The following is a 13,244-nucleotide window of genomic DNA, read 5'->3' on the forward strand; positions in this document are numbered from 1 at the left end:
TGAAAGAGGCCTAAGAAAAAAAAAAATCCTTTCAAGATGAGGCCATTAAAGGGGTCTTCCCACCACTACATCTCATAATCATTGTATAGGTCATATATTATGAATGATGTTAGGGTACTTTCACACTTGCGTCAAAGTTTTCCGGTATTGAGTTCCGTCCTCGGATGTCTTCAGTTCAGTCCTTTTACGATATTTGGAGTCTGGGCGGAGAAAAAACCGCAGCATGCTGCTTTTTTTCTCTCCGGCCAAAAATCCTGAACACTTGCCGGAATTCCGGATCCGGCATTTTTTTCCATTGGAATGTATCAGTGCCGGCCCCGGGATTAAAATTGACGGCATCGATGGATCTGGTCTGCGCATGCGCAGACCTTTTTAAAAATGAAAAAATAAATAAATGCCTGATCAGTTTTTCCGGATGACACCAGAGAGACGGATCCGGTATTGCAATGCGTTTGTGAGACGCAGACGGATCAGTCTACAAATGGTTTCCGTTTGCATACAGATTGCCGGACCCGGCATGCAGTTCTGGTGACGGAACTGCCTGCCGGAATCCAGCGACGCAAGTGTGAAAGTACCCTAAAAATTGTTCCAGCGACGTTCTATTTACTTACATAGTATGATGCCACCTGGTGTTCTAAGTGAATAGCAATGTGCACGTCCATCGACTGAGCTGAGTGATGGTCAGTTGCCCCTCCCCAGTCAGGTCTCTGCCTAGGGACCCTCTTTTTACTGCAGAGTGACCAATAGAAATAGCTTTTTGCCCTGCTTGTCAATGAAGGAGCAGAGCCTCAGCAGTAGCATGGCAGCATAAATGAGAAGGCTAAGAAAGCAGGGACTATATTGTCAGCTGCCAGAGTGGGAAGGAGACTGATTTATCCTAGAACCTGCCACCAGCCGCACTGATTGGCTGCAGCACCAAGGGGGCTAGATGGAAGCAAAAACAGATGAAAAGTATATATATATTTTTCTGCTGGAAATACTGTAAATGACTTTAAGTGGCTGCTAACAGCCCTTTGGTATGGGGACAAGTCATGGACAACCCATGTAATGAGGTATTACCTATGTTTCTCTTGTCCTCCTATTAATGGGTTTTTATTCTTTTGCAGCACAGTGAGGATGAAGATCCAGTTCCTTCTGCTATGGTCTTTCCTGGGGATTAGCCTGGCAGTACCAATAGACAGGGCCCCTCCGCAGAAAGAAACGGAGCGTCCGGCAGAACCTGCGGTAAGTCTTTTCTGTAATAAGGAGAGATGCGTGACCAATGGTTTGGAGACCAGTAGGCTTCAGACGATGCTGCGTGTCGTTTACTAGCCTCATCAAATATTAGAGCTTACTTTTCTTGGTAATTAATCGCTTTAAAGGGGCTGTCTCACTTCAGAAAATGGTATTTATCATGTAGCGAAAGTTAATACAAGGATCTTTCTAATGTATTGTTATTGTCCATATTGATTCCTTTGCTAGCTGGATTCATTTTTCCATCACGTTATACACTGCTCATTTCCAAGTTACGACTACCCAGTGGTGGCCGTGTTTGCACCCTATAGGAAACTAGCCTATGTGCACTCCCATGGTCCTGCCCACCAGAGGCCAGCGCTTTGTCCTATAGTGTGCAAGCACGACCACCACTGATGGATTGCAGGGTGGTCTGTAACCATGGAAACGAGCAGTGTATAATGTGATGAAAAAATTTATCCAGCCAGCAAAGGAGGCAATATGGACAATAACAGTATATTAGTAAGTGGCTTATATTAACTTTCTCTACAAGTGAGACAACCCCTTTAATTAGTCAGATGCCAGTTACAGGACCTGATTACTGCGACGACACATCAGCAGATAAAAGGAATTGCATCAGATCCAGATTTCTCCATTGCATGAAATCTGTTTGTTCCTCAGTTGTGAGTCATTCTGGCCTATGGACAAGCGGATCCATCCTTGTGTGTGAACAGGGCTAGAGCCTGTTTGGTGTCAGGTGTGTTACACTGCCCTTCTGAGACCTGCTAGTTTCAGATGTCTGTTCCTTATGTATTAAAGCGCAGCAGATTTTGAGAACTTAAATGTTAATCTTTGCTGGGCACTGCCAGCGAGGAGTCCAACATTCAGTCCTGGAAGTGCAGGCTCTTCCCCCTCCAGTTGCAGATTAACAGGCTTTTCCCTATCACTGTGTGTAGAGTACAATCTGTCAGTAGTAAGAAGTGACGCTGCTCGTCAAACTAAAAGTGACAGGTGGACACGCCCCTTTCCCACCCATAACCCCGCCCACTCCTTTCACAACATCCCCCCCCCCCTCAAAAAAAAAAAAAAAAAACGCCTAAATACCGCCCATTTAAATCCCCTTTATTCTGTTAGATCTGGTAACATGTCAGTAATTCAATTAAGATTTAATATCTTTAAAATAAAATATTAAGCTTGTATCAACCTCTTATTAAGCTATTATAAATATTGACGGTAGCTAATTGAGCAGTCTAACTATATATCTATAGGACCTTTGATGTCACCGAAGGTCCTGCAAGATAACCGAGGCAGGCCAACACGTCAGTAATTTTTAATTAAGTTTAATATGTTTAAAAATAAAATGATATTAAGCTTGTATTAACCTCTTACTAAGCTATTATAAATATTAGCAGCGGCTAATTGATCCTTCTATCTTCCTAAAAGCTAAAAGACCATTGATGTCACCGAAACACCCCCATTTTCCGCCCACAACCCCACCCATGGTGGTGATAATGAAGGTCCCACAAGGCAGCAGTCCCTTTTGTTAGTGGACCTGCGATCTTTGAAATTTGCTTTTAATTATATACGACTGTTTAATAAATCGAAGGCTGCCGCGATTTAAGTAAAATATTTGACTGTCGCGGCTAACGCAGATACGTAGCGATTATAAATATTAGCAATAGCTAATTGCGGCACCCAACTTTCCCGGGTGCCGATACCCTCTTAAAGACACAAGCTTCCTTAGCACAGGAGCGGCAGCAGCTGCTGCAGAAACAGAAGCCGCAGCACCCAACTTTCTAGAGACCGATTCAGCCTTCCTATTTTTGACAACGGCCTTCATTTTCTGAAATGCGTCCCCCATTTTTTTTTTTTGTGGCTCTCTAAGAGGTATCTTTCCTTTAAGTATTATGAGAGCGATCTCGCCAATAGCGAATATCAAATCATTACTGGCGCTGCGTAATATTGATTTTCAAACCGTTTGTATTGACCAAGGCTTTTAAAAGATCCCAATTACGTCGGATCCTGTTCGAGATTTTTGCAGGAGTGACGAAGCTACCAAGAATGACCGTCGAGATGAGAAATATCGCTTTTTAGAGCTTCTTTTTGCACACATAAACTGCCGGAAGACCTGGCGGGAACAAACCGGTTCTTAGCCGTAGTTCCTCGGGCGTGTCGGATTTTAAATCTACGAGTAAATATCCGTAAGGCGCAAGTGTGTAGCGTCTTCAAAATCTTCTAAAAAGAAACGTGTTTTACCGGGGTACATTTGACAAGCCAACGTAATAACCTGTAATTTATCGCGCGTGTTCTTAAAAGGGACCATGTATTTAGTGTTTAAATTTATGGTCCGGCTTTTCTTACCCTGACAAAAAACGTTTTAAACGAGATACATGATGCTCAAATTTCTGTGGTGCACATATTTGGTAAAAGAGTTTTGCATTTCAAGATTTTCGCAAGACGCCTCCATAAGATCATTGAGGTCTTGTCTCTATGTCCCAACGCTTCAAATTTCAGAAAAATTTAGTTTTGCTCTATACGTATTGTTTTCTGCGTCTCGGGATCGGGGATTGCGCGAGTTATCCAACACAAGGTTTTTTAAGCTGTCAAAATCAACAAGTCGAGTGTTAGCGACGTTGAGAGTTATACCCTTATCCTTTAATACGGTTTTTCCCGTTGTTGAGTTTGTAACTGTACATCTTTGGACCCGCAGATACAAACTCGGTAATGTCAGCGGGTACTTCGCTAGTTAGTTCGGCGAGAAAAATCGCCCGACGGAGGGTTCCAGTTGCCGTCTCTACTTAAGAATATTGTGTAGAAGAGCTGGACCATAAAGGTCAAGCAGGCTTGTGGACGACAAAAGGCGCAGAGTCACAACCAGGCGTGATATTAATCCTGTTTTATTTATAGACGTGTTTCAGGGTGCATGACCCCTTTATCAAGTCTAAAAGAGTATATAAAAAAGAGAAATGGGAAAGGGGTGTGTCCACCTGTCACTTTTAGTGTGACGAGCAGTGTCGCTTCTTACTACTTCTGTCAATCAGCAGCTGGAGGGTTGGGGGAGCTTTCAAGCAAAAAAAGACTCTCTGGCCACAATCTAAAAAGGTTAGGTCAATGAGGGTCTGACACCCTGCAGCCCCCACGGGATCAGTTGCTTCCTGCAGCCTCCGACACTGGAACTAGCACTGTGAATGGAACAGGAAGCACAGCTCCGTCAAAGTGCAGTGGCCATGCTGGGTTACTGCGGCTAAGCTCCTATTCTATTAATTGGAAGCTAAGCTGCAGTTACCCAGCATGGCCACTACACTTTGAATGGAGCTGTGCTTCCTGTTCCATTCACACTGCCAGTTCCAGCGCCAGAGGCTGCAGGGAACAGCTAAGTGTACTTTCACACTAGCGTTCGGGGCTCCGCTTGTGAGTTCCGTTTGAAGGCTCTCACAAGCGGCCCCGAACGGATCCGTCCAGCCCTAATGCATTCTGAGTGGATGCGGATCCGCTCAGAATGCATCAGTCTGGCACCGTTTGTCCTCCGCTCAGCTCAGCAGGCGGACACCCGAACGCAGCTTGCAGCGTTCAGGTGTCCGCCTGGCCGTGCGGAGGCAAACGGATCCGTCCAGACTTACAATGTAAGTCAATGGGGACGGATCCGTTTGAAGTTGACACAGTATGGCTCAATTTTCAAACTGATCCGTCCCCCATTGACTTTCACTGTAAAGTCAAAACGGATCCGTATGCATTATCATGAGCAATGTTCATGGTAATGCAAACGGATCCGTTCTGAACGGATCTAAGCGTTTGCATTATAGGTGCGGATCCGTCTGTGCAGATACCAGACGGATCCGCACCTAAACGCAGGTGTGAAAGTAGCGGTGGGGGTTCAGGATGTCGGACCATCAACAATCGCATATGAATGGCCAATCCTGGGGATAGATCATCAATATCAGGAGCGCTAAAAACCCCCTTAAATTAGTAGGTGTCTAAAGAGCGATTCAAGAACTAGAGTTTGTGGGACTGTATACTGTGTCTGGCATCCAGCTGAAAAGGACATTTTAAGAAGAGTATGGTGAACTACTGCTGTCAGTTGCTCTTATCCAATAAACATCTTAGCTGGTGTCCTCAGCAATGCTTCCAGTACTTCTCCCCAATGTCCTTTTCAGTTGAATACCAGACAAAGTTCTGTCAGCTGTATAGTGGGTCTCTTGTCCTCTATGTTCTGCTTTATCTAGGAGTCCTGTTTTACTCTCACGTATTCTCTTAAGGTTTTTTTTTTTTTTTTTTTTGTTTTGGGGGGAGGCTCAAGGAGAGATATTATCAGCTTTGTGTCACTGATCATTTGATAAATTCTGTGATAGGATACTGGCCTGTACTATGATCGTTACCTGCGAGAGGTAATTAACGTGCTGGAAACAGACAACCATTTTCGTGAGAAGCTTCAGGCCGCCAACGCAGAAGACATCAAGGTAAGCTCCAGTAACTGAGCGGTGGAGTTAGCAAAGAGCTTACCTTTCATGATACGTTTGCTTTTCTCGGTGTTGATTTTGGCTACATGGAAGAGCAAAGTCCATCTTTTCCACATAGAAACATCATAATTATCGGGAGATAAGGGACCATAAGAAGCCTATCAGTGTGGTGGAGAGAGGAGCAGCCCCTGAAATATTAACTGTGCTCTAGATAAGGAGCTGTGTACATCTTGTCTCACGGTGACCTTGCACCTAATACCATTATCTACAGCTAGATGTTGGATTGGCAAACATACATTTATCTCTGCTGATCAGCGGTGCCAGGGACACCTGGTGCTGCTCATCTCTTGCCAAACAGAATCAGTCTGAAGAAATTCATGCATTGGTTGTATACATATTTATATATAGTTACGTGCTGTGTTTTTTCTCTATGTTCAGAGTGGTAAGCTCAGTAAGGAGCTTGATTTTGTGAGCCACCATGTCAGGACCAAGTTAGATGAGCTGAAGAGGCAGGAGGTTTCCAGGCTGCGGATGTTGATCAAGGCAAAGATGGACGCAACCATGGAGGAAAGTGAGTAAAGCGGAGAGTGGTTGAGAAGAATTGTGAACTTTCTAAATAGTTTTACTTGCAAATTTGCTACTGTTTATTGTCTAGAGCTCCTAAGAAGACCTATATATCTCTGTGGTAACAGACCATTTGTTGTCTACCTTTGTCCCCTAAATCTTGGTAACCTACCAAATGTATGTTTGCTAAAAGTAGAGGAAAATCAGACTAGAAACTTTGTAGTCTGTTACCATGGAGACATCTGGGGTTGGAGAGTCCAAACTATAGAAAAGTTTGGAACCAAGACTAATTACGAATTTGCTTGAATTTTTTTATTATATATATACTTTAGACCTAAAAAATTTAGGTGCATATTATAGTGGCACCCCACATATCAACACACTTATGGCACATCCACAGGATATAAATGTGAAAGTGGGAAAACCTCTGTAATTAAATTCTGATTTCCCTAGATCTTTCTAACAGTGTGATGTATCTTCCTTAGATATACAGATTGACCACCTTGCTTTGCTGAAACAGTTTGAGCATTTGGACCCTCAGAACCAGCATACATTTGAGGCCCGGGATTTGGAACTGCTCATTCAGTCTGTAAGTAACATATTTGATGTTTGGACCTGAAACCTAATGGGGCAGGTTTACGAAGTCTTTAAAGGGAGACGTCATTCAAAGTCACTCCAGTCCTGGTTCCTTACCTTCCTTATTTGCAATTTTTTATTTTTTTTTAACTCGTTTTATTAGAATAAAACAATTGAGGTTGGCATGTTACATACAGTATATGAATAGAGTACATGCATCAGCAAAAATACACATACAAGTTCTATGATGAGTCAGACATATCATTTCATACAGCACAAATATTTCTCTGAAATGACAAATAGAAGAAAAATAAACCACGGGACGTGAAGCAGCCTTGTCATGGCTGACTACATTGCAATTGCATTCCATACAGAGGGGGTTCACTCTACAGAATACATGTGAGCCGGTGACACTGTCAATGGCGATGCACACCAGGGCCCCCAAACCTTCTCAAATTTCTGAGGGCATTTCCTATGGGAGAACATAATTTTTTCCCAGGGAATTATTTGATTCACTAGGGCTTTCCATTGAGCAACTGTAGGCGGCCTCTCCGCCATCCATCTGAGAGCCACTGCCTTTCTAGCCATGAATAACGTCTCCCTTAGGAATATACAGTTGTGGTGTGTGAGTGCGTCATCATCAACCACTCACAGAAGACATTTTTTAGGACACAACTCAAGAGCTCCTGGAACCAAGGAAGATAACACTAACACTACATCCCTCCAATAGCTCTGTACATAAGAACATTCCCATAACAGATGCCAAAAGCCCGCACCTGACTGTGCACACCTGTGACACCTACTATGCGTCAGCCTACCCATCTTATATAGTCTGACCGGGGTAAGGTAGCTCCTGTGAAGTATAAATAGCTGAATAAGCCTATTGTTAAGGGAAGGTGATACCTCGGACGGAGCCTCCAACGCCTCGTTCCACTCCCCTGTAGTAAGGTTTGTGATGCACTCCCTCCATCTAGTCTCCGCCAGCAGAGAATTTGAGCTCATTTTAATATTCAAGAGGTGCGTATATAAAGCCGATATCATGCCCCTAGGACCCTGGTTTTTCAAAATGCCTATGAGAGGGTATTTTGAAATGGCTTTCTTTAATGACCTCAGTTGTGACTGTAGTGTGTATCGCAATTGCAAATATCTAAAAAAGTGAGGACGCACCACACCCACCTTCGCTTGGAGCTGAGTAAATGAAAACAAGATCCCATTCTCGTAGAGGTCTTTCAACGTGAGAACTCCATACCCTCGCCAAATACCCCTACCCTCACACTGCTGCAGCATAGATAATGTCGGGTTATCCCATAGTGGCATCTCATCTGGGAGGTCAGTGTACTGTTGGAGCTTGGCAGCACTCCAGACCTGGTGTGCCAACTTATGAATAGGCAGTGGATGCCCTAAGACAGCTGTTAAATTTTCCAATACAGGCCACAGATTAGCCAACTGCAGGTAGCATTGCAGATAGTATTCAGAGTTAGGGAGCTCTACACTTGAGACCCACGGTGCCAAATATCTCAATTGCCCGGCTAGAAAATACAGGAACAAATCTGGAAGGGCAGCCCCACCTTGTTGCCAGCTCCTTTGTAAGATCCCAAGCGCCAGGTTCCTTCTCTCCTTCCCCCATACAAATGCGGCCATCAAAGAGTGCAAACGACTAAAAAGGTTTTTGGGAACCGGAGTACACGCATGTTCCAGTAAGTATAAGGCTTTAGGCAGCAATATCATTTTGATCAAATTCAGCCTCCCATGACAGATAGCGGCAAGGTTTTCCAGGATCTAAATTTATCTATAAAATAAGCCTCTAAGGGGGTTATGTTTCGGTCAAGAGAAAGGCCTGGATCCCTTGTAATGATGACCCCCAAGTATTTTAATTGATCAACTACCATGAGATTGTGAAATACAGGAGGCCATCCTGCATGCCACAGGGGCATAAGAGCTGACTTAGTCCAATTAATACGAAGGCCTGAATAGTGACCAAAATGCTCAATAATGTCAATTACTCTTGGCAATGTTGTCTCTACCTCATCCATATAGACTATTATATCATCTGCATAGAGACCAATCCTCTCTTCCCTATTACCCAAAGAGACCCCATGAATCAGTGAATTTTGCCGAACTCTAAGCGCCAGGTGTTCTATTGCTACCGCAAATAATAGGGGAGATAAGGGGCACCCTTGCCTAGTTCCCCTGTTCAATGAAAATGTCGGAGATAGAGACCCATTAACTAAAATATTGGCGGTAGGTTTAGCATATAGTACCGAAACCCATCTTATAAATACAGGACCAAAGCCAAAACACTCTAAAGCTTGTAGTAAATAGGGCCACTCAACCGAGTCAAATGCTTTAGCCGTATCTAAAGCCGCCAAGGCCCATCTTTTATTACCTGCGTAACCTATTTGCGTGACCACCTGTGCTCTTCGGATGTTACTAGAAGTAGAGCGACCTGGAATGAAGCCCGATTGATTATCATGTATTATGGATGTTATTACCTTATTCAACCTGTCCGCTAGAATTTTTGTTAGAATTTTATAATCCAAATTTAACAGGGATATGGGCCGATACGACCCACACTCCAAAGGCGGCTTATCCGGTTTTAACAGTATGACAATAGATGCCTCATATAGCGACTCAGGAAGGAAACCACACTCCAGGGAGTCGGAGTACACTCTGAGGAGCTGAGGAGCCAGTATGTCTATATATTTGGAGTATACCTCCAGCGGGATCCCATCCGGACCTGGGGATTTCCTTGAAGCAAGTTGTTTAACCGCTTCCCCAATCTCCTCAAGTGTGACTCCCTCATCCAGGAGCTCCCTATCCGAGATCGCCAATTGTGGATGTTCCACCTCTTGCATGTACTCCCTCAATTCGGCTTCAGTAAACTGTGCCACAGATCTGTATAGATCCCTGTAGAACTCAGTAAATCTATCTAAAATCCCCGCTGGCTCATCAATCACCTCACCGTCGGCACTAGCAATGCGCAATACAGGGGGGGCCCTATTATTTCTATTTACTACCTGAGCTAGTACCTTCCCAGTTTTATTACCCTGTTCAAATGACTGCTGCTGCAGGAATAAATTTTACGATCTCCTTTCTCTTTAAGATGGTCCATATACGCTCTCCCTTTAAACATCCAATCTACCCTATTGGCCTCAGTCGGGTCAGATACATATGTTCTTTCCGCATTCCTGCAAATCTCCTCCAGTTCCTCCTCTCTGCGATGCGTAGACTTTTTAATATATGAAATAGAAGACTGGAGACAGCCCCGCAAAAAGGCCTTCAAAGTGTCCCACAATAGAGAGACGTTATTGTCTGCCCCATTCATCTCCAAGAATACCCGAATTTGATCTGGGACACGGTCATTTATACCCATCAATGATAGCCAAAACGGGTGAATGCGCCTTTTAGTAGTGCGCAATTGCACGTCAGACGTGACAGATACCGCTATAATAGGCGCATGATCCGAAGGACCCTGCGCACCATAATATAGATCTTGCAACGATATATGCATATTCACTGTACCAAACATGTTATCAATCCTCGAGAGTGCCCCTTTAGAGGGTGTAAAGCAAGAATATACCAATTGGGCCGGGTTTTTTTCCCTCCACATATCCAACCATCCTATTTCAGATACAAATCTCGCCAGGATGTTGCCAGACGGTCTAAGACTAACATTCTGCAGTGGATTATTTTATTTGCAATTTTAGCATGGCAAACGGTCTCCTCCCTGACTGTGACGCTCTCCGATGTGATTGATTGCGGCACAGCCAGGGAGAAGGAGACGCCCATTGAGAAACCCTGGCGTCTCCTCCTCCCTGTTCCGATGCTCAGTATTTACATAAAGAGCGCAGGAACTTCAGGCGGGCGTAGGGGCGATTATTTAAGAAAAAAAACTAACTGGGTGGCAGCATCAGCGGGGGTACCCTGCAAGTACATGTATCTAGCTCCTATAAGTAAAACAGCTGAAAGGTCCTCTATCTTCAGTCAGACCATCACTCTGACCAGAGAGCCCCCACGTACTGACTCAATTAGAACGTAACACCTTAAGCTTTTGTCTTACTCTATACCAAATATTAGTTCGCTTAGGGCTCATGCACACGAACGTGCTGTTTTTTGCGGTCTGCAAATTGCGGATCCGCAAAAAACGGATGCCGCCCGTGTGCCTTCCGCGGAACGGAACAGGAGGCCTATTATAGAGATGCCTATTCTTGTCCGCAAAACGGACAAGAATAGGACATGTCTCATAATTTTTGCGGGTCTTTTGCGGACCCATTGAAATGAAAGGTACCGTATACGGAATCAAAATACGGTCCGTATACGGAACGCAATAAACGTTCGTGTGCATGAGCCCTTACTTTGAGACAGAATTTTGGTGCAGATTAGGCGCAAAAATCTTAGGCTGCACCCCTTTCCTGCGAAGCCATGTACCTTTCTGTTAAGCCACAACCCTCTTAGGTGCAGAAACATTCTCTAAGCCAAGATATGCCAAATTGCATCACTGTTTGAAGCAGTTGACGCCAAATCGGTAAAAATGGCCCATTGTTTTTAAAGGAACCTAGCAATAAATCAGAGAAACAATTGAATACAACATGCACTCATTGGGGCAGATTTACTAATCCTGTCCAATATTTAGACATATGACCTGAAAATGTGCTGAATTTCATGACCTCTTCATCATCCAATCGGTTGGCTTACTTTGTCACAATGTTAGCACAGTTTTGGTGCATGGTGGCACATTTAACCTTACTCTCCCGTCCCACAAAGCCACTACACTCTTCAGCCAAGGTGAGGTGCAAAAGATGTCGAAAACACGTAATAAATGAAGTGCGTGGCATGTATGCCAGTCTTTTGGTGAAAAAGACCCAGAATTCTGGCGCATTTGCTAATTCAATCTGCCCCATTGGATTGTAGAACTGATCCTTTCCTTTTTGCTCCGGCAGACAAGTGAAGTGGCGGGAAAGAGGAGGAGTTCCTTGAGATTCTTCGTCTCTTGTTGCAGACAGAACAGTTTTGGGTGATGTGAAGGGGCTCTTATTGCTTAGTTAAGAATGGTGTCCCTGTCGAAGCAGTGATGTCGTGTACCAGCATCCTCAATGGCCACAATATCACCTGGAGGCTTCGCTGCCACATTCTCAGTTCTGGTCAGCACAAGAAACCTTATACAAAGTTGCTAGCTGTTATCAGTACATGTGATATGTTAGGTAGCCGGTGGAGTACGAGGCATCGAAGCTTGAGACAGTGTAGGTCGTGAAAGGTGTTAAAACGCCATGCTGGTGTACACGCCACCTGCTCCCCCTGTGCCTATTGTGAATACAGCCCTGTGAGGTGGGATTTAGACGACTGGGACTTCGTCTATTCAGCCCCAGTCATCTATTTTATTTTTTACCTTGTGCCTAATATCCTATTTCATAGGGCTGAGAGCCCAGTTTTACACTAATAAAGTATGCGGTATCTTTTAGTGTTTTCAGGCAGCGAAGAGAAAATGTGATGCAAACCTTACTTATTCTTCTTAGGCCACCAAGGATCTGGAGAATTACGATGCTGCTCGGCATGAAGAGTTTAAACGTTACGAGATGTTGAAAGAACACGAGAGACGGGAATATCTTAAGTCTCTGGATGAGGATAAACGGAGAGAAGAGGAAGCACACTATGAAGAGATGAAGAAAAAACACAAGGAACACCCTAAAGTTAACGTACCAGTAAGTACACTTTGGCTTTGGGTCGTTAAACCACCCAGACATAGGACCTGTGTATTTGCAATTCATAAAAGTCGTCAGAAGAGTTTACTTTCAGGGGTTGTCAAGGTTTACAAAAAAGATTGTTTTTTTTTTTCTTCCCTCAGAAACAAGGTCACTCTCCAGGCGGACTGTCTGGTATTGCAGCTCGGCCCTGTTCATATAACTGGTAGTGAGCTGCAATACCAGACATAGCTCATGGATGAGGGTGGAGCTGTTTTAAACCTGGACAACTCCTAAAGTTCAGATGGTTAACTTTGAACTCTCCAGCTCATGCAGGTCATGTAAAATGCCATGACCGCAGTCATTCCCGGAGACATCTAAGACTTCTTTTATGCCAGTGACATTGTTGGCACAATATAGGTGTGACCCATCTTGTTCTATATAAGATCTCCAGCTATGACAAGAGCTGGTCTTTTATCGTCAGAAGTAGCAGGCACCCCCATACCATAGAGGCTCGTTGTTTATGGTGTATAATCTGGGCCCTCTTTATCACTAGGGAAGTAAAGATCAACTCAAAGAAGTCTGGGAGGAGACTGATGGCCTGGATCCGAACGACTTCAACCCAAAAACGTTCTTCAAATTACATGGTAAATGTCTTATACCTTTTTTTTCATGTATCTCCATAAAATGACATACTGATTAAATCATGTATTGAAAATTTTTGGTCATGTTTCTTTCTAGTTTTCTATGTCGCCAT

The 13,244-nt window shown here is 44.0% G+C and overlaps 1 protein-coding gene across 2 annotated transcripts in view; it reads left to right on the forward strand.

Annotated features, from left to right (window-relative positions):
• NUCB1 (nucleobindin 1) overlaps nucleotides 1-13,244 on the forward strand; it is a 36,034-nt gene that overhangs the window by 11,559 nt on the left and 11,231 nt on the right. For both annotated transcript variants that reach the window (XM_040433175.1, XM_040433186.1), the window contains exons 2-7: nucleotides 1,107-1,224; nucleotides 5,562-5,669; nucleotides 6,108-6,240; nucleotides 6,719-6,822; nucleotides 12,323-12,508; nucleotides 13,044-13,134. In XM_040433175.1, the coding sequence (XP_040289109.1) occupies nucleotides 1,117-1,224; nucleotides 5,562-5,669; nucleotides 6,108-6,240; nucleotides 6,719-6,822; nucleotides 12,323-12,508; nucleotides 13,044-13,134 (730 nt within the window). In that variant the 5' untranslated portion in view covers nucleotides 1,107-1,116. The remainder of the gene's footprint in view (nucleotides 1-1,106; nucleotides 1,225-5,561; nucleotides 5,670-6,107; nucleotides 6,241-6,718; nucleotides 6,823-12,322; nucleotides 12,509-13,043; nucleotides 13,135-13,244) is intronic.

This window comes from Bufo bufo, chromosome 1 (assembly GCF_905171765.1).
Source record: "Bufo bufo chromosome 1, aBufBuf1.1, whole genome shotgun sequence".
In the NCBI taxonomy this organism is placed as follows: domain Eukaryota; kingdom Metazoa; phylum Chordata; class Amphibia; order Anura; family Bufonidae; genus Bufo; species Bufo bufo.